Here is a 23,946-nt window from a genome sequence, read left to right as displayed (position 1 = left end):
GAATACCTTGAAAACTTCATTGATTTTCTTTCTCTTTTGGCAGAATATTTTGTATAAATTTTGAACTACAAAGTTTGCTTGCTTCCCTTCGAAAAAATGCAATGGGAGCGGAAGTTTCGAAACACCGCAACGGAGATACGTGGTTTCGCACTTTGTCCATTGATGTATCCTCTCAGTGTCTAAATTCGTTGAAAACTCATAGGAGAAATGTAGAGTCAGATCCGATCTACACCCTTCCTCTTTGCATTTGAGGTCATCTTTGTTTTTGATATCAAGCCTCTCTCTAGCGTAGAGCTATTTTTTCCTGCACAAAGGCGGAAACCCCCAGAAACAGGACCATGATACATTTTCTCGTTGGCGATAACTTCCACCTCGGTGACTCGGGATTTTTTCGTTGTTGGCCAGCGCCTGCAAGGGAGAGCGATGCAACCAGCGTAGCGGGTCCCGTTCCATTTTCAAATAAAAATAACCAACTAGCAAAACAAAACGAAAATCGCGGAAATCTCTGGAATTGCGGGCATATGAAAGTGCTCCGGGACAACCCTCGTCTCGCATCGCTTTAATTTTTACTGTGAGTTATTTGACTTCGCATTCTATAGAGTTGGGAAAATGTCGACTGTTTCGAGCCTCGAATTTTTTTATGAATTCTAAAGAGAACCTCTGCACCACACTCTCCGTAGCTACGAATTATTTTTATGCATGTATACTAATTCAGACCCCTGCATTTATCGATCAGACGCGCCTTGAAATACATTTCTAATGAGGATATCATTCAGCAGAAAAGGACCATCATTACTTACTACTCTAATTATTTCAAGGGTGTTTCTTTTGATTGCGCAATACAGATTCAGAATCTGTCATTATATCTCATTTTTAAAAATTCTTATTAAAAAAATTGCCCTGAATTTGATTGGAAAGCAGAAGAAAGATCTGCACCGCATGATGAGAGACCAGAAAAATAGGGCAAATCAGTTGATCTATAGTTCTGATGTGGTTCAGTCATTGCTGGATTCATACTACATCTGGATACCCTTTTCCTTTTTACTGCAAGAAATCAACGAAACCATTTCTAAAACCTTCCGTTCCGTATTAACATCGTTTTGAGCTTTAATGTTTCCACATTTTGTCTGACTGCTCTCATTGACTCGCTTTCACTGAGCGCTGCTGGTGAGGTGAAGTCTGAAGAGTCAAAACGCCTTCACTTTTGTGCGTATGCAATACGGACATCCATGGAGCCCGAATAGTTGCATCCAGGCGCTATGATGAGATTCATCCGTCTCGTGCGACACTAATTTGATTGTTTCTCTCATACCGAACTTGATACCAGCGTTGTCTATCGTGCCCTTTAAGTGAAACATTACTGATTTTTATCGCAACAATGTCAATTGGACCGCGTTTAGCAGAAAGGAATCAAGCCACACCAGCCATTTCCAAATCTAAGAGAGAACTTTAATTTTCTAGGAGAGAACGTTTTCGCGGATATTTTTGAAAATTTCATGCAATTGTCACTGAAATTCGCAAAAAAAATGCGCCTAACCGTTTTTCTGTTAAAAATCAAATTGCCCAATTAAATGTGGCAGTAGCTAATGTGGCTTGGTTCCTTTCTGCCTAACGCGGTCCAATATACCGAAAAATGCATCATGTAAATGTATATTACAACGCTGGCGGCCCTCGAAGCAAAAAAAATTGAGTATATGAGCATAATATTTAGACCTTCCTAAAACCTACCCACTAAAACGAGTCGTGCCCCTTGTTTGGACTTCTCTATTTTTTCCTTTCAGGAGACTAATTTTGACGTTTAAGTGCAAATGCGACAGGAAATCTGCAACATCCCAAACCTAAACACACCTGAAAAATTTCCCAGATGAAATGGCGAAACTGTAGCGCAATGAAGTCTAGTAAAAATATTAGTGAAAATTATATAATGATCTGTTCTTTCCCTCTCCTTCCCCCTGAGATGTGGGCTGCTTCTGCCTAGAGTACCTTTATAGACAGAGTATGGCCATTCGTATCTTTTTACTACAGTAAAACTGTTCCGCTTTTTGATTGGTCAACGAGTTTTTAGGCTTCATGATGCTCTTAGGGCCATATTTAAACAAACAAGATGGCGACTCACCGTAACATCGATAAGAAGCTAAATTTGACAAAAAGTTCAATTATACGGCAGTAACGATTTAAACTAGCATATCTACGAATAACACACGAAAAAAACAAAAATACAGGGTGGGCCTCGTAATTTGGTCCGCGGTGGTAGTCTAGAGCCCGAATCCGGGTGCCCCGAAAAAGCACCGGAGTGCTTTCCGACCATGAGCCCTGGAAAGAACGGCCGTAAACGGGGACTAAGGCTCAACTTGGATTGGTCCATACGCTGTTTTGTCCTTTCTCTCTCTCGCACTCATTGCTCAGATGCGGCACGTCAAAGGAGCACACTCGGCTTTGACAAGCCGCCGTTTTATCGTCTATCTCTCTCCCACTCATTGATCTGATGCGGCAACCCGCGGCTCGTCAAAGGGACACACACACACTCGCAAAAATACAGGCTGGGCCTCGTAATTTGGTCCGCGGTGGTAGTGGCGAGCCCGAATCCGGGTGCCCCGAAAAAGCACCGGAGTGCTTTCCGACCATGAGCCCTGGAAAGAACGGCCGTAAACGGGGACTAAGGCTCAACTTGGATTGGTCCATACGCTGTTTTGTCCTTTCTCTCTCTCGCACTCATTGCTCAGATGCGGCACGTCAAAGGAGCACACTCGGCTTTGACAAGCCGCCGTTTTATCGTCTATCTCTCTCCCACTCATTGATCAGATGCGGCAACCCGCGGCTCGTCAAAGGGACACACACACACTCGCAAAAATACAGGCTGGGCCTCGTAATTTGGTCCGCGGTGGTAGTGGCGAGCCGGAATCCGGGTGCCCCGAAAAAGCACCGGAGTGCTTTCCGACCATGAGCCCTGGAAAGAACGGCCGTAAACGGGGACTAAGGCTCAACTTGGATTGGTCCATACGCTGTTTTGTCCTTTCTCTCTCTCGCACTCATTGCTCAGATGCGGCACGTCAAAGGAGCACACTCGGCTTTGACAAGCCGCCGTTTTATCGTCTATCTCTCTCCCACTCATTGATCAGATGCGGCAACCCGCGGCTCGTCAAAGGGACACACACACACTCGCAAAAATACAGGCTGGGCCTCGTAATTTGGTCCGCGGTGGTAGTGGCGAGCCGGAATCCGGGTGCCCCGAAAAAGCACCGGAGTGCTTTCCGACCATGAGCCCTGGAAAGAACGGCCGTAAACGGGGACTAAGGCTCAACTTGGATTGGTCCATACGCTGTTTTGTCCTTTCTCTCTCTCGCACTCATTGCTCAGATGCGGCACGTCAAAGGAGCACACTCGGCTTTGACAAGCCGCCGTTTTATCGTCTATCTCTCTCCCACTCATTGATCAGATGCGGCAACCCGCGGCTCGTCAAAGGGACACACACACACTCGCAAAAATACAGGCTGGGCCTCGTAATTTGGTCCGCGGTGGTAGTGGCGAGCCGGAATCCGGGTGCCCCGAAAAAGCACCGGAGTGCTTTCCGACCATGAGCCCTGGAAAGAACGGCCGTAAACGGGGACTAAGGCTCAACTTGGATTGGTCCATACGCTGTTTTGTCCTTTCTCTCTCTCGCACTCATTGCTCAGATGCGGCACGTCAAAGGAGCCTACTCGGCTTTGACAAGCCGCCGTTTTATCGTCTATCTCTCTCCCACTCATTGATCAGATGCGGCAACCCGCGGCTCGTCAAAGGGACACACACACACTCGCAAAAATACAGGCTGGGCCTCGTAATTTGGTGCGCGGTGGTAGTGGCGAGCCGGAATCCGGGTGCCCAGAAAAAGCACCGGAGTGCTTTCCGACCATGAGCCCTGGAAAGAACGGCCGTAAACGGGGACTAAGGCTCAACTTGGATTGGTCCATACGCTGTTTTGTCCTTTCTCTCTCTCGCACTCATTGCTCAGATGCGGCACGTCAAAGGAGCACACTCGGCTTTGACAAGCCGCCGTTTTATCGTCTATCTCTCTCCCACTCATTGATCAGATGCGGCAACCCGCGGCTCGTCAAAGGGACACACACACACTCGCAAAAATACAGGCTGGGCCTCGTAATTTGGTCCGCGGTGGTAGTGGCGAGCCCGAATCCGGGTGCCCCGAAAAAGCACCGGAGTGCTTTCCGACCATGAGCCCTGGAAAGAACGGCCGTAAACGGGGACTAAGGCTCAACTTGGATTGGTCCATACGCTGTTTTGTCCTTTCTCTCTCTCGCACTCATTGCTCAGATGCGGCACGTCAAAGGAGCACACTCGGCTTTGACAAGCCGCCGTTTTATCGTCTATCTCTCTCCCACTCATTGATCAGATGCGGCAACCCGCGGCTCGTCAAAGGGACACACACACACTCGCAAAAATACAGGCTGGGCCTCGTAATTTGGTCCGCGGTGGTAGTGGCGAGCCGGAATCCGGGTGCCCCGAAAAAGCACCGGAGTGCTTTCCGACCATGAGCCCTGGAAAGAACGGCCGTAAACGGGGACTAAGGCTCAACTTGGATTGGTCCATACGCTGTTTTGTCCTTTCTCTCTCTCGCACTCATTGCTCAGATGCGGCACGTCAAAGGAGCACACTCGGCTTTGACAAGCCGCCGTTTTATCGTCTATCTCTCTCCCACTCATTGATCAGATGCGGCAACCCGCGGCTCGTCAAAGGGACACACACACACTCGCAAAAATACAGGCTGGGCCTCGTAATTTGGTCCGCGGTGGTAGTGGCGAGCCGAATCCGGGTGCCCCGAAAAAGCACCGGAGTGCTTTCCGACCATGAGCCCTGGAAAGAACGGCCGTAAACGGGGACTAAGGCTCAACTTGGATTGGTCCATACGCTGTTTTGTCCTTTCTCTCTCTCGCACTCATTGCTCAGATGCGGCACGTCAAAGGAGCACACTCGGCTTTGACAAGCCGCCGTTTTATCGTCTATCTCTCTCCCACTCATTGATCAGATGCGGCAACCCGCGGCTCGTCAAAGGGACACACACACACTCGCAAAAATACAGGCTGGGCCTCGTAATTTGGTCCGCGGTGGTAGTGGCGAGCCGGAATCCGGGTGCCCCGAAAAAGCACCGGAGTGCTTTCCGACCATGAGCCCTGGAAAGAACGGCCGTAAACGGGGACTAAGGCTCAACTTGGATTGGTCCATACGCTGTTTTGTCCTTTCTCTCTCTCGCACTCATTGCTCAGATGCGGCACGTCAAAGGAGCACACTCGGCTTTGACAAGCCGCCGTTTTATCGTCTATCTCTCTCCCACTCATTGATCAGATGCGGCAACCCGCGGCTCGTCAAAGGGACACACACACACTCGCAAAAATACAGGCTGGGCCTCGTAATTTGGTCCGCGGTGGTAGTGGCGAGCCGGAATCCGGGTGCCCCGAAAAAGCACCGGAGTGCTTTCCGACCATGAGCCCTGGAAAGAACGGCCGTAAACGGGGACTAAGGCTCAACTTGGATTGGTCCATACGCTGTTTTGTCCTTTCTCTCTCTCGCACTCATTGCTCAGATGCGGCACGTCAAAGGAGCACACTCGGCTTTGACAAGCCGCCGTTTTATCGTCTATCTCTCTCCCACTCATTGATCAGATGCGGCAACCCGCGGCTCGTCAAAGGGACACACACACACTCGCAAAAATACAGGCTGGGCCTCGTAATTTGGTCCGCGGTGGTAGTGACGAGCCGGAATCCGGGTGCCCCGAAAAAGCACCGGAGTGCTTTCCGACCATGAGCCCTGGAAAGAACGGCCGTAAACGGGGACTAAGGCTCAACTTGGATTGGTCCATACGCTGTTTTGTCCTTTCTCTCTCTCGCACTCATTGCTCAGATGCGGCACGTCAAAGGAGCACACTCGGCTTTGACAAGCCGCCGTTTTATCGTCTATCTCTCTCCCACTCATTGATCAGATGCGGCAACCCGCGGCTCGTCAAAGGGACACACACACACTCGCAAAAATACAGGGTGGGCCTCGTAATTTGGTCCGCGGTGGTAGTGGCGAGCCGGAATCCGGGTGCCCCGAAAAAGCACCGGAGTGCTTTCCGACCATGAGCCCTGGAAAGAACGGCCGTAAACGGGGACTAAGGCTCAACTTGGATTGGTCCATACGCTGTTTTGTCCTTTCTCTCTCTCGCACTCATTGCTCAGATGCGGCACGTCAAAGGAGCACACTCGGCTTTGACAAGCCGCCGTTTTATCGTCTATCTCTCTCCCACTCATTGATCAGATGCGGCAACCCGCGGCTCGTCAAAGGGACACACACACACTCGCAAAAATACAGGCTGGGCCTCGTAATTTGGTCCGCGGTGGTAGTGGCGAGCCGGAATCCGGGTGCCCCGAAAAAGCACCGGAGTGCTTTCCGACCATGAGCCCTGGAAAGAACGGCCGTAAACGGGGACTAAGGCTCAACTTGGATTGGTCCATACGCTGTTTTGTCCTTTCTCTCTCTCGCACTCATTGCTCAGATGCGGCACGTCAAAGGAGCACACTCGGCTTTGACAAGCCGCCGTTTTATCGTCTATCTCTCTCCCACTCATTGATCAGATGCGGCAACCCGCGGCTCGTCAAAGGGACACACACACACTCGCAAAAATACAGGGTGGGCCTCGTAATTTGGTCCGCGGTGGTAGTGGCGAGCCCGAATCCGGGTGCCCCGAAAAAGCACCGGAGTGCTTTCCGACCATGAGCCCTGGAAAGAACGGCCGTAAACGGGGACTGAGGCTCAACTTTGATTGGTCCATACGCTGTTTTGTCCTTTCTCTCTCTCGCACTCATTGCTCAGATGCGGCACGTCAAAGGAGCACACTCGGCTTTGACAAGCCGCCGTTGTATCGTCTATCTCTCTCCCACTCATTGATCAGATGCGGCAACCCGCGGCTCGTCAAAGGGACACACACACACTCGCAAAAGTACAGGGTGGGCCTCGTAATTTGGTCCGCGGTGGTAGTGGCGAGCCCGAATCCGGGTGCCCCGAAACACACACTCGCACGCACGAAAACATTTTTAAATCGCCTTTTACCTTTATCACAGGAGGATTTAAGATGTGCGTAACCTCAATCTTTTTTTTTTTTTTTTATTTTTTTTTTTTTTTTTTTTTTTTATTGAGAGTTTAGTGGCTTCTATTCCTTTAGGAATCTACAGCCATCTATAGGCATCATTTATTGTCCGAAGACATCAGGGAGTTTGGTAGACATCCATGCTCGGGCTTACAAATTTTCTCGGATTAGGGCCGAGCGAATTCTGCTTACAGATCCACTCGTCAGTTCCATGAAAATTTGTCGCCACCACCGGGATTCGAACCCGGGACCTATTGACCTAGAGTCCGACGTGCTAACCACTAGGCCAACCTGGCCGGCAACCTCAATCTTACGTGCTGATAACAGCCATCTTGTTTGTTTATTGACGGCCCTATGAGCATTGTGTCAGCCTATTCGCTCGGACCAATGAAAAACCGGAATAGAAATAGCCATACTCTGTCTATAAAGGTACTCTACTTCTGCTTGCTTCTAGAGGTACCTTTAAGTTTCACGCGTATAACTCTCGTGCCATTTAAAACGCCTTCAACTAATCAGATAGGCAATACTACCTACCATATTTGCACCGCTCAGCGCCTTGCTAAAGCCGGTATCTATTTTTCATGTTGAAGACCCATGAGGCCCGAGAATTCTACATATTTATTCTGACTAAGGAGGGTGTACTATAATTATTAATATTATAGTAATTGTGCACCAAGTATACCAACTTGCGTGAAAACATTAGTTACTTCAAGTATCCGAAAGGTTGCGCTAAGGTATGCGTGTCATCTGTAATTATCAATTGCACAATTGCCAAACGGGGCAATTATTTCCCAATTACATTAAGCCGATCCGCAGCGGAGAAATTATTTCATTCTCTTCCGGCCGTGGAACATAATTTATGTAACATGAAGTTCTATACCAGGCAATTTTTTTTGCATAAAGCCGACAATTAAATGCAGAAATACACTTACCGGTGTAAAGCGCAAACCTTCCTGAAACCTCATGGGTTGCGGCCATGGATAAGCGACAAGCGACAAGTCCCGCTACTTCATGGTTCATGCAAATTTAGGTTATGTTGTGCTAGCGTTCGCAAAAATTTTCTCTTGTTTATTAACATCTCTCCGTCTTCACATCTCTCAACTTAGCAGCCTTGATGAACAAGTAATTTCCAATATTTTTCACTCATACTTAATATCTACTGTTGTATCTGAACATTACCCCTCTAAGTCTGAAACCCTTCAGCTGTATCTGTTTCTAGAGAAGATTCCTCCACCTGCCCCTACCCTACCTGTAATCTGCGTTCACGTTTGCACTTTCTGCGAAAAATCTGCTCCATTTCTATCACTGCTCGCAGTTTCTGATTAACCCTACTCTTGATGCGCAGCCTCACATTTTAAAACTTGAATCTCCTTGCTCACAATATTATGCTCGAACGACTTCACCGCACTTTCATTTTTGTGTCGCCAAAATTTTTGCCACCATCTATTTCTTTTTGCATACTGATGCTGGCTGGCCATAAAGAAATGAGGATTCTCTTGATGCGCCTGAACTGGTCTTGATTACTTTGAAGTGATTTTGGAGCTTGCTAATTTAGTCGTATCAGTAATTCAATCATGATCCTTGCTCCTCCATACTGGAAGAAATTTGTTGAGTTTCTCTCATCAGGAAGGATCATTAAATGCTGTGTATATCCTGTCGAAGTACAGTCTCTTTAAGTTTCAGTTTATTAAACTAAAACTTTTCCTGGATATTAATTCTCTATCCCTGCATTGTAGAACGAGACGTTTATCAACAATGTCTTTACAATACCTGAAGTTCACTAAGTCGTCGTAGATAGTGGAGTGTCACGTGCTGCACTTGATGAATCATTCAATGATTTGTCTAGTTTTGCCAGTTGGAATGATGAAAAATCTTCATTGCCTAAAGTTTGGTGTTGAGTACATAGATCAATACTGGAAATTCCCTCTTTCTAGTGTTAGAGAGCAACAAGCCTGAAATCAAGTGTTGCCCAAGTACTCTTCTCCAATGGAAAACCCTATCTCAATCTCTTGTCGCTAAGAAAAGAAGGTTGAGGATTGCTTGTCTGTTTCTCAGTTTCTGCAATTCTTAACTTGCGCTTTCAAAATGTTTCGTAGTACTTCGGTAGGTAGGAATAGATTTAATTTTTAAACAAGTTAAAATTCAGATAGTAGTAGTATTAACATGATATATAACTTAGGTTAAATACTTATGATCCCTAAATCTGTACTTAGCGTGTAATCTTCCTTTGTGCAAACAAATTGTTCCCCCGTGTAAAGTAAATACGAAAATGCTTTCAACACTGAGAAAGTTCCTTGCGCTTGCACTGAAACAGAATTTTAGCTGTGATGTTGAGACCTCTTGAAATATCATACCCTTACGTTCTGCAATTTTGTTCCAGGCATGTCCGGTAGCCAATCATCCGATAGCTCCCAGTGTTCTCCCAGCATTTTAAGTAGTCTTGAGCGGTTCAAGCACCAGCCAAAAACTACACTAACAGACTATTTCGGTAAAAGTGAGTAATTTTTTTAAGAATTCTTCATTGGTAGAGACTAACCGTTTGCTTTTTTTTACAAATTGTTTTAGGTACATTCATTATTGTTGCTTTATAGACAAGTATGTATAAAAATGAAGCATGAATAAGAACAATATGAAGATCCAAGTTGATCTATCTGTGAAATCTCGCTAAAAAGTAACTGACAAAATAATGTCTTATCTGTTGCTCAGTTGGTTTGCAGAGCACATCACTTTTTCCTGCTTGAGAAAATCAATTTAGCCAGTAAGAACTTCAAAGCAGAATCATGTAGTAAGCAAACCTATGCATGTAATGTTTTTATCTAACCATTTGTGTGAAAACTGTGGCCGCTAAAGTTTTATATGTGTTTTTGTGGTTCCAGAACCGACAGCAGTAACACCTCTGACACCTCTCGAAGTCTCGCGCACATGCAATGGCACAGAGAACGAATCGACAGAAGAAAAACATTATTTAGACCTTGACAAGCAAACAAAACCAGAAATTCCGAATGGACACATTAGACCCAATTTCGCTGATCCTCTCGCCAAAATCGGTTATGGCATTAACTCCAGTCATCCCGGTTTTAAGTCTCCTAGTTCTTTGTATTTTGAGGGTTCACCCCAGCCTTTAGCCCAGCCAAGCCCAAAGCCTTTACATAAAAGCACGCTTGATAAATTAAAAAATTTTCGCAAAAACTTTAGCGCCAAACAAAGAACTAGTGATAGAAGTGAAGATGTGACAAAAAGCTCAACCAGTAAAGCTGATGTCTCGGGTCCTGGCTCCAGTGAATCATACCAGTCAAGCAGCTCGAGTTCTGGTCACTCTTCGAAAGACGGAAACCATGATTTGTCAAAGAAATCTTCGGAGGATTCAACAAGGAAAATTGAAACGATTTCTGACTCTGATAGTAATCCGAGTCCAAGTAAGAACACTCCCTCGACTCCTGAAAAAACAACTTTGACAGGGAGTTCGTTCGGTTCACCAAAGACATTTAATGATACTTTTGCAAGTTTCGTGCAGCAGAAAGCCTCTGAAAACCAACAGTATCAACACAATGTTGCACACTGCTCTGACGACAGCCCCGTCAAAAGTATCAAGAAAAAGAGAAAAGTTGTGATAAATGATGATTCGTCAGAAGAGGAAGAAGAAGAACCAAGTGAGTAAATCTTACTATGTCTGTTAGATTAATACAAACTTTTCATCACCATTGGTTATGACTTTCCCTCATTTAAATATCCTTTTCAAGTTCAAGCTCTTCTATAAGTGAGCAGAACACATTGCATCCCTTCACAGCATGCGAAAGGTTTAAAAATTTTCACAAGTCATTAATGGTTCATTTTAAACAGGTTTCAGTTTACATAGTAGTTTCTAAAAGTGTGAGGGCTTTTGCAGGAACAGAATTACGAAGTAAATATTGAAGTATCCACAGTTAGTAAATAATAAAATTATTTATAAATTTACTTATTGAATAATTGTATGTGAAATTTTGATTCTTCTGTCTTCTTTTTAGAAAGTTTAATATCCCTCTAATTTCTCTATTTCAGTAGAAAAACCAAAGAAAAAACGGCGGGTGGTCCAAGAAAGTGTCTCTGACTCCGATGAGGAATCCTCGAAGAAATCTAAGAAGAAGGCCAAAAAACAAAAACAAATCATTGAAAGGTTTGACCACTTTATTGTATTTACATGAAGAAGTCTATCTACTATGAATAATCTAAGATGAAATGTATTTATCCAAGGAATGAACTGAATTTTAGGATCAGTCAGGATACTCTTCTGGACAGGATTTGATGCCCAGGCACTGCCATTCGAATGGAAAGTGAATTTTTGCCTAGAGTTGATCCCTCGACAGGGTGTCTATAAGTCCGGAATTTCCGGGAAGTCCGGAAATAGTGCTGATTTTTTAAGGGCGGTCCGGAAGTACTGAAAAAGTGCAGAAATTCCGTAAGAAGGTCCGGAATTTTTGTCATTGTGGTCACAATTTGAGCGAAAAATTCGAATTTTTAAACGGAGGGACTGAAAAAATACTGAATTTTTCTGTCAAGGTGGTACTGAATTTCTTGGAAATACACTGTAGAAGTACTGTGAAAGTACTGATTTTTGGTCAGCTTGTTTTAGTAGACACCCTGCTAGAGTGTCTCATCTTAAAGTTGCTATGCAGATAGATTCGTTTCAAATACTGTAGCGCCAATATATGGTGCAGTAAAAAAATTCTATTCCTAGGAGAGACAGAAACCCAACTTTCTCCTGACTTTTAGCATAGCCTTCAGTCATTTTTAAAAGTACTCCTAATTTCCTAGTATGCCCTCCGTTCTCTCATCCTCTTCTAATTTTTATGTTTTCCTATCCAAGGTATTTTACCCGTCATAAATTGTTGAACTCAAGTCCTTTTTCAAAACATCCAATCTTTGTTTTACAGAGATTCTGAGACGGAGGAAGAAATGACTGACTCAGATGAGTACGTACCAGAAGAATTGACTAGCACAATGAAAATCATGAGTTTCCTATCGGAAAGCCCTCTCAACGATTTGAAGCAAGTACCATCGATGACGCAGAGGAAAATCGACATTATCACAGCAAAACGGCCATTTAATGACTGGTTTGAACTAGTGAGTACACATAAATTTATTGGGAAAATTTTAGCTAAATCAGCAACAACACTAGTTTGTATGTAGCTTTTATGGTAGATATGCCGTTTGGGCAGCAACTTAAAATACGTATCCCTGTTCTAAGGAAATTGCAAGGTTAAATCAGGCATTTTGTTGGTACGTATACAACTCATTTTGACTAAACTGCCTCCAAGGACTCACCCTAATTTCAAGAAAAATTGAGCTCATGAAAGAATCATCTATCAGTATGTAACAACAAAGAAGATCCCCATCAATTAATCCACTTATTACATTCAATCCAGATTGTCATTCACGCATGTGTTCATTAATATATGTGATAACCTAATTAGTTATTTGAACATCATTGCAGGTGACCCATTTAAGGGAAAATTCAATTCCATTAGGCCTGCTAGAAAATGTCTCAGACTTGCTTCGAGCGAGAGAAGCTTTTTCCTCGCTCATCAAGAGAGTTTCCAAGATCTCAGAGAAGACGCAGCTAACAATCAAATCAAATGAAGGGAAAATGACGAAACAACCTTTGCTGCTAAGCCCTGAGTAAGTTTGGATGAAACAATGAGATAGTCTTAATTCATACTTGTTTTGTTTAGTGAATTCAGAGTGTGTTTATTCTGAGTGCTTCTAACAAATTTAAGTCAATTTTTATGAAGTTTCACACTGGAAAAATTACACTCAATCACCTCAGTCTTAAATTTTGTGAAAATTTTTGTAAGAAGAAAAATTCTGGGTCACAGAAACTAACCACTTGAATAGAAGCTCTCAGTTAATAAATAGATTTTAGTGTTTTGTGTTTGTAGAACCATAACAGACTGTCAATTAGAAACGATACCATAATGAACAGAGGTAAATGTTCTTAAAGAGTGAGGTTTGACCTGTGCCATAGCTCTAAAAATGGGGCTCTCGTGTACGTAATTCATAATAAATAAATAGGTTTATAAATTTGTTTGAAAATTCGGAATTTCTGTTTTAACAAAAAACACCCTGTAGCACATATTTCAAATTGCAAGCCCTGGAGTTCATTTTTGTGTTATCAAAGAGTGTACAGTTGCATTTACTTTTAACAATTTTGAGTCGTGAGCTTGGAAAACTGAAACTTCTAATGGTTTTTTTCTGAAAATTATTTTATTTCGAATGACAGACTTCAAATAATCTGAAGTGCCTTTGAAGTGAACATTTTTCTTATCGAAACATTCATTAAAGTCTCTTCCAGGTATCAGCAAAAATGGGAGAAATAGGTGAAATTGAGGATCCCACACTAATAACAGCCTATATGCGAATAATTTGTTATTGCTCCTATCAACTTTTTGGATTCTCCGTACCCTAGACTATACTGTAGTATAGGTAGAACATAGTTAGGTAACGGCTGAAGGTCAAAAACCCTTTTTTCCCGAGTTAAGTCAGGCCTCTAGAGCAATAACAGCCTATATTTGTGAAGGCCTTTCATGTGTTCATCAACTTGATAACGTTGTTTTTGGTTTGCGAATGTCGCTGATACTGACCGCTCCTTCATTTTGTATTAATTTTGTACGATTATAATGATTTTTACTCACTAATTTCAACGAAAATGATTGTTGGGTGCAATAACAGCCTATGAACTGATTTTTTTTAAGTATATTTCTGTAAAAACCGAAAATGTATAGCAATATCAACTTGGCATCCTTCAATAGAAGGGCTAGGTCACCCAAAAACACAGAACAGGGTATCTGCAAAGCACAGTCGGTGTAGCATTTTTATGACACATGTTCTAACACCAGTTTTAAGATTTTACAGTCGTTGCGCGCTCAGAAATATTGGTTAATTTTATGCACTCTTCTTTTTCCTGCAGATTACAGCTATCAGACTATCAAGTGATCGGAGTAAATTGGCTAGCAGTTCTGCATTCCTTGGAGATGGGTGGAATTTTAGCAGATGAAATGGGTCTTGGAAAAACCGTCCAAGTTATATCCTTTCTAGCTTATCTCAAAGAACAGAAACTAGTGGAACATCCTCATTTGATAGTTGTTCCTTCCTCTACACTTGGTAAGTGCTTTTAAATTTCCTTCTCTCCAAAGTTTTAGAAAAAAACACCGATCAGATATTGACCAAGTTAGATCAAAAGACGTCAAGTCAGATTGAGATTAAAGCAAGGAAAAGCGGTTTTAAGTTTTATTCCTCTATGACTGTGCACCTCTACCCAAAACCACTCCTTACTCATTTTTCCCAGAAAGTGACTGACAAGGGGAACTTCCCAAGCTGCCGCCTCCGATCGGGCTGAAAAAATTCGTACGAACTCTTTGGATGAATTTATTTGACCCGTATTTTTTTGTTTTTTCCAATGCCCCCCAGAAACACCCCAAAAAAATTCCGGAAAGTTTTGCTTTGAGCGCTTGAGTTTATATACGCAGTATAGCAGCACGCACTTACCGTCAAGTGGTGGCTCTGCGGTAGCGCGCTCGCCCAGCGATCCGACGGGCCCGGGTTCGATTCCCGGGCGCCGCGCCAAATTTTTACGACCGAATTTTATATTCTCACACATTTTCACATCGATTCCCATTTGATACATTAGAACTTAAAACATCAATTAATTTACAACCATCAACGATCAATAACTTCTTCAATTTGAAGTATAGATTTTTTTTGTGGGAGGGGGGAGGGGTCACGCGCGCGATATTCTCGCCAATCACTGTACTTTCACATTAGCAGACGACCCGCTCCGCCCCCTCACATCAACATATTTCTCCCGATCACCCGTATGCGTCATGATTTTTCCCATCATTATCCAGAAAATGATTAAAATTACTTCGAACATTCAAATTAAAAATGCTACAATTTTTCATTATCATTTTCTGGATAATGATGGGAAAAATCATGACTCATACGGGTGATCGGGAGAAATATGTCGATGTGAGGGGGCGGAGCGGGTCGTCTGCTAATGTGAAAGTACAGTGATTGGCGAGAATATCGCGCGCGTGACCCCTCCCCCCTCCCAAAAAAAAATCTATACTTCAAATTGAAGAAGTTATTGATCGTTCATTATCCAGAAAATGATAATGAAAAATTGTAGCATTTTTAATTTGAATGTTCGAAGTAATTTTAATCATTTTCTGGATAATGATGGGAAAAATCATGACGCATACGGGTGATCGGGAGAAATATGTTGATGTGAGGGGGCGGAGCGGGTCGTCTGCTAATGTGAAAGTACAGTGATTGGCGAGAATATCGCGCGCGTGACCCCTCCCCCCTCCCACAAAAAAAATCTATACTTCAAATTGAAGAAGTTATTGATCGTTGATGGTTGTAAATTAATTGATGTTTTAAGTTCTAATGTATCAAATGGGAATCGATGTGAAAATGTGTGAGAATATAAAATTCGGTCGTAAAAATTTGGCGCGGCGCCCGGGAATCGAACCCGGGCCCGTCGGATCGCTGGGCGAGCGCGCTACCGCAGAGCCACCACTTGACGGTAAGTGCGTGCTGCTATACTGCGTATATAAACTCAAGCGCTCAAAGCAAAACTTTCCGGAATTTTTTTGGGGTGTTTCTGGGGGGCATTGGAAAAAACAAAAAAATACGGGTCAAATAAATTCATCCAAAGAGTTCGTACGAATTTTTTCAGCCCGATCGGAGGCGGCAGCTTGGGAAGTTCCCCTTGTGAGTGCCTTTTTGTCTAATTCAGTCCATGGGAATGTCCAAAGTGTTTACAAATTTCCTATCGTAAAAAATAGCAGAATTAGTGTCTATTAATTCTGTATGTCACCACATGTAGTTTGATTAAAAATTTGCCATTATAATCAATATTATCTGCTAAGTTATCGTTAGAAAATTATAAATCTACCATTGTGAGACATCTCGATCTCCATTGAAGAACCCTCTTAGAAGAACAAAACCTACAAAAAAATGTGAGACTAGTCAAATACCTTAGACTTATATTGCCGATTTCTAATTCTCTCATTATCGGAAGATAGTTCGCAGCATTTTTTAATTCAATTTAAAGTGGAGCATATCTTTGTTCAAAGACCTGCAGTCAGTCATTAGTTGTGTGTCTACCATTATTGGAAAAACTCTAAAAAAATATTGAATTTAGTCAAATGCCAATGTTAAGTCAATGTTTTATTCTGCCTGATTAACAAATTTTCTAAAGTCCATTTTCCTCAATGTTTCAGCTAACTGGGAAAACGAATTCCGCAGATGGTGTCCGAGCATAGGTTTCCAAGTTTATCATGGTACGCTAGAGGAAAGGAGAGAAATGCGTTATTTCTGGAACAAAGAGGGCTTTGGAGACACTGAAGTCATTCTATCAACGTATGTCTAAATACTTTTTCATTTATTATAATATCCTCTCTCGACTTCAGTTTTTTTTATTGAAAAAACATCACATTTTTTAACTTTTGTTTTAAATGCAATAAAAATGAATGTCAAGACTTTCCTTTGCGACCGCAAGCAACAAATTCTTGCAATAACATGGCTTCTGATTCATAGTGCAAGTTTTCACTTGCCATTTTGTCCATAGATTTTAAATCTACGATAATGGTCTGCTTTTAGAATACACTGGATTTCAGCTGATTTGCCAGTAGGCATACAAGACATTTTTAGATTCAGCTTGTTGATGGGCTGTGGCTTTGACTGATCAGGTGAAAGAACATTTGACTGGTCTGATCAACAGAACATTTGATCGGTTGACTGAGGGACGTCACAACTGGTGAATCGACAAGAGATGCTGGTATATCGGCGAAAGATTGGACTTCAACTATATTGTAAGTCGATGCACCAGTAGAATTTACTGTCGATCGACCAGTTATGTCATCTGTCGATAGGCATAGATTGTCGATGGATTAATCAAAGGGTCTGTCCATCCACCAGTCCAAGTTTCAGGTGTTCAACCATTAAAATTCAGTTCTCAGGGAATATTATGGGAATGCGCTAAGGAAATGTCATTGAAATTCATTCTATAAATTCTGTGGAAACCCTGAGTTGGGGAATTCAGAAATTTTTGAGTTAAAAAAATGTAAAAAAAGTCAGGGAATCTGAAAGTTAAGGAACTATAAAGAACCTGGTTAGTCACATTTCACACTTTTCTCATTTCAGGTACAATTGTGTTGGCAACAACCCAGAGGACTCAAAATTCACCAAAACGGCTAAATTCCATTACGTCGTTTTTGACGAGGCTCATATGTTGAAAAACATGAACACCCAAAGATATTCAAGGCTCTTCTTAATCAATGTAAGGTTTTCAACCTCATTTTTAAGACCAAAACTTTGTCTCAATTTTCATTTAGGGCTTTTGCGTCATTCCTTGGTGTAGCAGTTTCGAAAATTTGCAGTTGTATGCAGTATACAGTTTGAAGAAATTCTATTTACTTTCTTAAGAAGTGCTAAGCCTATATTACCTGATATTGAGGGCACCAAAATTAAGTACTTTGCAGCACTACATATTTTAGAAATTACTTGATTTTTCAGAAGGAAGAAACTATTTGCAGATAATTTTTCTTCCAAAAACTGGTAGAAGTTTGTGGGAGGAGGGGAGGTCTTAAAAAAATTTGTTTGCTTTGTAATAACTAAATTAGAAAAAATATTAGCATTAAGTTTTTAAGATTTCAATCATTTTTACCATTTAGATCAGCGGACCTTTGATCTCTGTTGAATAACTTGTTTAAGAGAAAAGTGAGAATAAAAAAAACTCACACATTTAATTTGCGCAGTTGAGATGACATTTTGATTTTATCATCCTATGTTTTCTATTATTTTGTTGTTCTTTTTCTTGAGTTTTAAAATTGATAACTTTTTGATGTGAATTTTCAGGCAAAGAATCGACTGTTGTTGACAGGAACACCGCTACAAAACAACTTGTTGGAATTGATGTCGCTCCTCAACTTCACCATGCCTCAAGTTTTCAGACAAAATATGGAATCGGTCAAATTCATTCTAGGCAAATCGACTGTAAGTACACATTCAGTCGCATGGTTTTAAACCATAACCTATTCCTTTGATTTCCTGCCCGTGTTAACATTAGTTGGCCCTAAGTGTTTTATTCTCTTATCTGCCTTTAATTGCACAATTTTTAGTAAGGAGCAGGAAAATCGTAACTAAAATGTTAAAAAAACTCAGCGTATTTGTATTTTGGACCTACTGATAGAGAATATTGTGCCCAATAGAAAAATTTGTGTCTTAATATTCGGCCTGGAAAATTCTTTTTTAACATTTGCATACAAGTGACTGATTTGAGCAGATTATTTTAAAAAAAACATCAAACCTATCTGCAAAAATTTCAAAAGGAAAATATTCCAAATGTCTAAGGTCATTGTCTTGCTATTTATGCAAAATTTTTGTTGGAATGAAGGCATACATATAATCACCCTTAAATCTGCCTTCAAGAGCAAGAATTTCAGTCTGATCTATCCTTGAAATAGGTACATTCTTTTTAAAAAGGCCTACTGTAGATTGTTCTATTCTGAGTGGCATTCAATTATTGAATGTTTCATTTGGCTAAACCATAGCTTTGCATCAGTGACACTGTAAGTTAAATATATTCTTATTTCCAGAAACCCATCACGGAAGACTCGCCTGATTTTGAGAAAGAGAAGGTGGATCAAGTGAAGAAGATCATGGAGCCGTTCGTGTTGCGGAGGCTGAAACGCAACGTACTAAAGCACCTACCAAGGAAAGATGTGTCTGTGATAAAATGCACAATGGTTCCTGAACAAGCGTCCAAGTATAACGAATTGCTAGCTGAGTTCAAACAGACGGAGAAGTTCGAGAATCTATACATGACAATGATCACGTCCCTTAGGAAAATGGCAAACCATCCACTCTTGCTGCGATACCATTATGATGACGGCAAAGTGGGAGAAATGGCCGAGTGTCTGGCGCTGGATCCGGACTACAAAGATACCAACGTAGAGTACATCATACAGGATTTAGTTTTCATGTCTGATTACGAGCTCCATCAACTTTCAGATAATTTCAAGGTACATCCTTTTCTTTATTTGATTAGCGCGTAAGTTTTCCCTACTTCTTTTCAAGATCAGTGGCATAGCAAAGAGAAGCTGCGTCTTAGGGTCTCCAGGTGCTCTCAAGTAATGGCCAAAAAATCGTTTGCAATGATTTTTTTATCACCCTTAAAACGCTTCGAAAGCCATGATTATCCACATGGTCTGAAAATTTTATAAAACTGCTTGTTTTTCCATTTTAAGAGGGAGGTAAACTTATTATGCAGTTTTTCTGGGTCTAATCAGGGATCTTAGAATCTGGTTTTAGAAAAAAAATAAACAATTCCAGCAAATCTCAAGGACTTATCTGTTATGCTGAGGAATAAACCTTTGGAAACCTTATGCTTTGGGAAAAAACTATGTAAAATGGCTGATATATTTCCCTCTCTCATTTCTTGACATTTGTCTTTGGTCAGTGACGGTCTATGAGCCTGCTACCAAATGACAATTAGACGTATTTCTGTTAAACAGAACTAAGCGCCAAATTGAGCTCCTTTTGATGATTTTAGAATCCCGGATAGCGCGTTCTGTCAAACGGAACGAAGCACCATGGAAAAGCATTGCGAGTATAAGATGGTACGAGCATCACGTTCCGCAACACCCGCCAATCCAAGCCCTCCTCCCCCTATGGCGCTTATATTGATAGAAATACGTCCAATTAAGAATGATATGTATCATTTTAATTTGTTTTATTTTTTCTCTATGATTTTTCTCTCTTTCACAAAGAACTATCATTCTCATAATTAGAAACGTTTGAAAAACCAGACTGAGAATTTACCTATTTCTTGATGGTTAACTACTTTACTTCAAATTTATGTGTTTATTTGTTTGTTTGCAGTGCCTTCGATACGATCGTTTCAAATTACCTGAATCATTGTTCTTGGAGTCGGGGAAATTCCGCAAGTTCGATGAAGTTTTACCAAATTTGAAGAGAGAGGGGCATAGAGTTTTGATTTTCAGTCAGTTTCTTATGGTCCTAGATTTGATAGAAAAATACTTGACTGCCAACGACCATACGTATAAGAGATTAGACGGATCCACCCCAGTTGTTGAGAGGTAAATATCAGGAAGATGCGCTCATTCTCTCTTTTTTTTTTCTCTTGAATGTTTTTTTTTCCTTTAAGGAAATTTGAAAAATGTGTGATGTCACCTACGTTTCTTCTCCACACTGACCTCACATCTTTTTTTTTCTTTTTTTGAAGGTGTAGGAGTTAGAATTTTCAGTGGCAGAAATTGCGGATGTTTCATTTATAAGTTGAATTTGATTCACTTGGACTGTTGTTTTCTTTGCAAGCAAGAAATTCAAATTTTACGTAACCAGTGCTGAGTAAAAATGTAAATATCTTTGTCAAGAGTGAAACACTTTCAGTCATTTTCATCGCAAAAGTCATGTTCTACATGAAATTTTGAAGAGGAAACCCATATAAAAATGCCTTAATTCATACCTTGTTCATGACTTCATGTGACCTTTAAGTTTCTCATTGAGGTAAAGATTGCAAGGTTCAGCAAGAAAATGGCTGAAGTCTCGTCAAAAACTCAATCAGTATCATTGTTCCTCTTTTCTCAGTCTTATTATGTAAAAAAAATCATCAATTCAAAACGGAGAGGAAAAATTTCAACCTTGCGCTGTTCCTTCTTTGTATTTCAGACAAGAACTCATAGACACATTCAACAAGGACCCTTCGATATTTTGCTTCCTCCTTTCAACGCGTGCTGGTGGTCTGGGTATCAATCTGACGGCTGCGGACACTGTGATCATCCATGATATAGATATCAATCCTTACAATGACAAACAGGCAGAGGACAGATGCCATCGTGTAGGACAGACGAGACCTGTAACCGTACTTAAACTCATCTCTGAGGATACGCTCGAAGAGGACTTGTACAAAGTGACAGAGGCCAAGCTCAACTTGGAACAAGAAGTCACTGGGGAAGGTAATTTCAGTTTTACTGTCTTATTGTGTTTCTCAGTCGATATTTCAAAATGCCTGCAAAGAAAATTCCATCTCAGCTCTTCAGCTGCAACCATTTATCACATTTTAAACAAGAGGGGTATCGATAAGAGCTGTTTTTTGGTCGACCCTGTATTTCCTCAATTCCATGATGTTTTCCTTTTTTTTTAAGAAATAATAAGGAATTTCAAGTTATGGTGAACGCATTTTTTGTCTCCTAAAAAATAAACTATGAGAGGGAATTAGTATAGTATGTCTTCAGAATGTAGCTATTGTGGTGACTGTCCAAGAGAAAAATGACCTTAGTGTAGAAAAGCAAATTTTCAGGAAAGTGATTATTTTCATGGACTTTTTTGATCAAAAAGGCAAAATTTGAGTTCTCAGAGAAAAACTTACTCTCTAGTTCCTAGAGTCCCTTTATACTGAGAGTCAAGACAATGCGAATCCATTTCTGATTGGTTAACCGGATTTTAGGCCTTCACAGTGTCACAAACGGGAATAAAGATTACATTTTCACCAATTGCAAAGATTATAATCTGTAATGGACCGAGGAATTTCGGGTTCGACAAGGAACAAACGGAATGAAAGAAGGAACGGAGAAAGGAATTTAAGAATGAGCCGATCAAAGATTACGAAAAATGTTCAATTTCTGTAATCTTTATTCCCGTTTGTGACTCCATGAGGGGTGTTGTCTTGACTCTCAGTATAAAGGGACTCTAGTTCCAACTAAAAAGTGTTTGGGTTTATTCATTTATTTGTTTCCCAACGGGCGAACCTAACCTAACAAGAATAGATACTTTTGTGCGAGTAAAGTAAGTAAAGTTGCGCTTTAAGCAGGCAGTCTTAAGCTCCGAATATGACGGACTAAATCTTTAAGTAGCTCTTCATCAGAATTTTTCTCGAATTGTAAGTTTTTAAACCACGAACGACCACTCTAGTTTGGATGAATTTTTTATGCATAACATTTTTAGCATTCTTTTTTGTCAAAATTTTAGTTAAACATTTCTCCAAGCACTTGTGGCAAGAATTTTGATTTCTTCAGCAAGTTCCCTTTTCCTGTGAATGGTCACAAACTGACCTCTCCAACAGAGCAGATCTTTTTAATTGAATTAATAGTGCATGTATATTTAACTGCCTTAGAATTGGGAGCCTTTGGCAGTGCAACATTTTCTTGTTTTCGTGCGCCTTTATCTTCCTCTTCCTCGATTTTTTTTCCCCCTATTTTCTTATGGTAGAAATTGTTGATGTGTACTTACCTTCACCTACTCTTCTTTTTTCAGTGGATGAGGCTGCTGAGAAAGAAACTTTTGCTGTTTTGCTGCGCCGGGCATTAGGACTTGAACAAAATACTGCTGAAAATAAGTCATGACTTCCGTCGAAGAAGGAACGAATCGCTGCTTTTGTAGAATCAAGTGTTGTGAGATAATTGTCTAATCTCCTATCTGTTTACATGTGGAGAAACATTATTTTATCTTGTTTACTGTGCTAGCGGAGCACATAAAAAATACACTTCTGGAGTGAGTTGTACATATCCTCGTTTTCATTGTACCCCTACACTAAACTAGGGCAGTCTTAATCTTTACTATCTAGTTGTAAATCGACTATAATTTTAGTTTTCAAGCAGTAATCCTAACTTTAATTAATTATCCTTGTTATGTTTACAGCCATGCATTTACCGCTGCACAAGTATCGCTACAAGCACAAGGAGACCAATTATTTTCACGTGTTTTATCAAATGTAATTTTTTCAGCAAAAAAGCTTGAAGGGAATGCAGTGTAGTGTACACTTGGCAACCTGTATGAATGTTATACGCATGTATGATTACTAGGACGCATTTATGTAGAAGGAGTCTATCTATTTTTGAAGGTACAAGAAAAAATATACACATATTTAAGAGATAGGTTGATTTTTAAAATTTAAGTTTAGAATCTGCTTTGAGCGAAATTTGAACTTTGGATATTTTCATTGGTTATTCTAAATAGTGGACGACTCAACGACCGAGCAGATAAAAGGTTTTTTTTAAAGTTTCATGGAGATAGCCTCGTATTGTGGAATGTGAGAATTGCTTAAAAGTCCTTACACAGGAAGGTTTGGCTTTTAACGGTGTCTTGAGTAGTTTTTAAAAGCTCCTTGTTCTGATACTGAATAATCCTCTTTCGATTTATTTTGTGTACCTTTCTTTAGATAGACTCCTTTTAGTGGATCACGTCTAACTTTTTTTGTTTTTATCTTCGTCTGTTTGAGTTCCCCTCTATTTTATTAATTGTCGTTTTATACTCTGAAGATCAGAATCAGTTTTTATTTTATTTAGCAATTTCTCTTTCCCAGTAATATTTTATTACATTTTTCCCTAATCGCTTGTTTTCTTCCTCCCTGATCTCCTTGAGATTGAGCAAGTTGATGATGGTTTCAATGTGCAAAGAGAGCTATCATTTAAAAATCGTTGTTCCAACTCTGTACATACCTTTGAAAATCCATGTTTGGTTTTACGACAGCATTATTTACGCTTTCATTCCTAATTTGTACCTGTGCGTTTTCCTATTTTAATGTTATTCTCTTCAATCGATTTGTAAGCTGTTTTGTAAAATAATGGAATGTGGTAATAAATTAATTTTCAAGTCAGTCAAGTTCCAATTCATTGTAAATTTCATGTATTTCTCTGTTTCTTAAAAGTGGACTTAAAGGCTTGAGGAATTATACCCAAACGTCGGCTTTTAAGCAATCTTAACAAAATAAAACTCTTCTTGTAAATTTTTGAGAGTCCTAGGGTCATAAGTTTAGTTTACTGCCAGAC

General features: G+C 41.0%; 1 protein-coding gene across 2 annotated transcripts; it reads left to right on the top strand.

Moving 5' to 3' along the window:
• The first annotated feature begins 8,075 nt into the window (after positions 1-8,075).
• Etl1 (SWI/SNF-related, matrix-associated actin-dependent regulator of chromatin, subfamily a, containing DEAD/H box 1) lies at positions 8,076-23,774 on the top strand. Of its 2 annotated transcripts, none has more exons than XM_019046726.2 (14): positions 8,076-8,239; positions 9,498-9,611; positions 9,994-10,767; positions 11,159-11,270; positions 12,028-12,217; positions 12,588-12,772; positions 14,061-14,254; positions 16,378-16,516; positions 17,300-17,435; positions 18,014-18,151; positions 18,754-19,179; positions 20,039-20,256; positions 20,849-21,135; positions 22,433-23,774. In XM_019046726.2, the coding sequence occupies exons 2-14, from the start codon at positions 9,500-9,502 to the stop codon at positions 22,519-22,521; spliced, it is 3,000 nt and encodes a 999-aa protein (XP_018902271.2). In that variant the 5' UTR covers positions 8,076-8,239; positions 9,498-9,499; the 3' UTR covers positions 22,522-23,774. The 2 variants fall into 2 exon arrangements, with proteins under 2 accessions (XP_018902271.2, XP_018902270.2); XM_019046725.2 differs by having other exon boundaries at positions 8,077-8,239; positions 11,156-11,270.
• The last annotated feature ends 172 nt before the right edge of the window (positions 23,775-23,946 follow it).

This window comes from Bemisia tabaci, chromosome 6 (genome assembly GCF_918797505.1).
Source record: "Bemisia tabaci chromosome 6, PGI_BMITA_v3".
Classification (NCBI taxonomy): Eukaryota; Metazoa; Arthropoda; class Insecta; order Hemiptera; family Aleyrodidae; genus Bemisia; species Bemisia tabaci.
The sequence above is the reverse complement of the archived record's forward strand: the minus strand, read 5'-3'. Positions and strand labels throughout refer to the sequence as shown.

Excerpts from the sequence above, each read along its gene's own strand:
- Etl1 (XM_019046725.2), top strand. The coding sequence starts at position 9,500 with ATGTCCGGTAGCCAATCATCCGATAGCTCCCAGTGTTCTCCCAGCATT. Across the intron at positions 14,255-16,377 it reads TGTTCCTTCCTCTACACTTG|CTAACTGGGAAAACGAATTC; the intron begins GTAAGTGCTTTT and ends TCAATGTTTCAG. Across the intron at positions 20,257-20,848 it reads TCCACCCCAGTTGTTGAGAG|ACAAGAACTCATAGACACAT; the intron begins GTAAATATCAGG and ends TTTGTATTTCAG.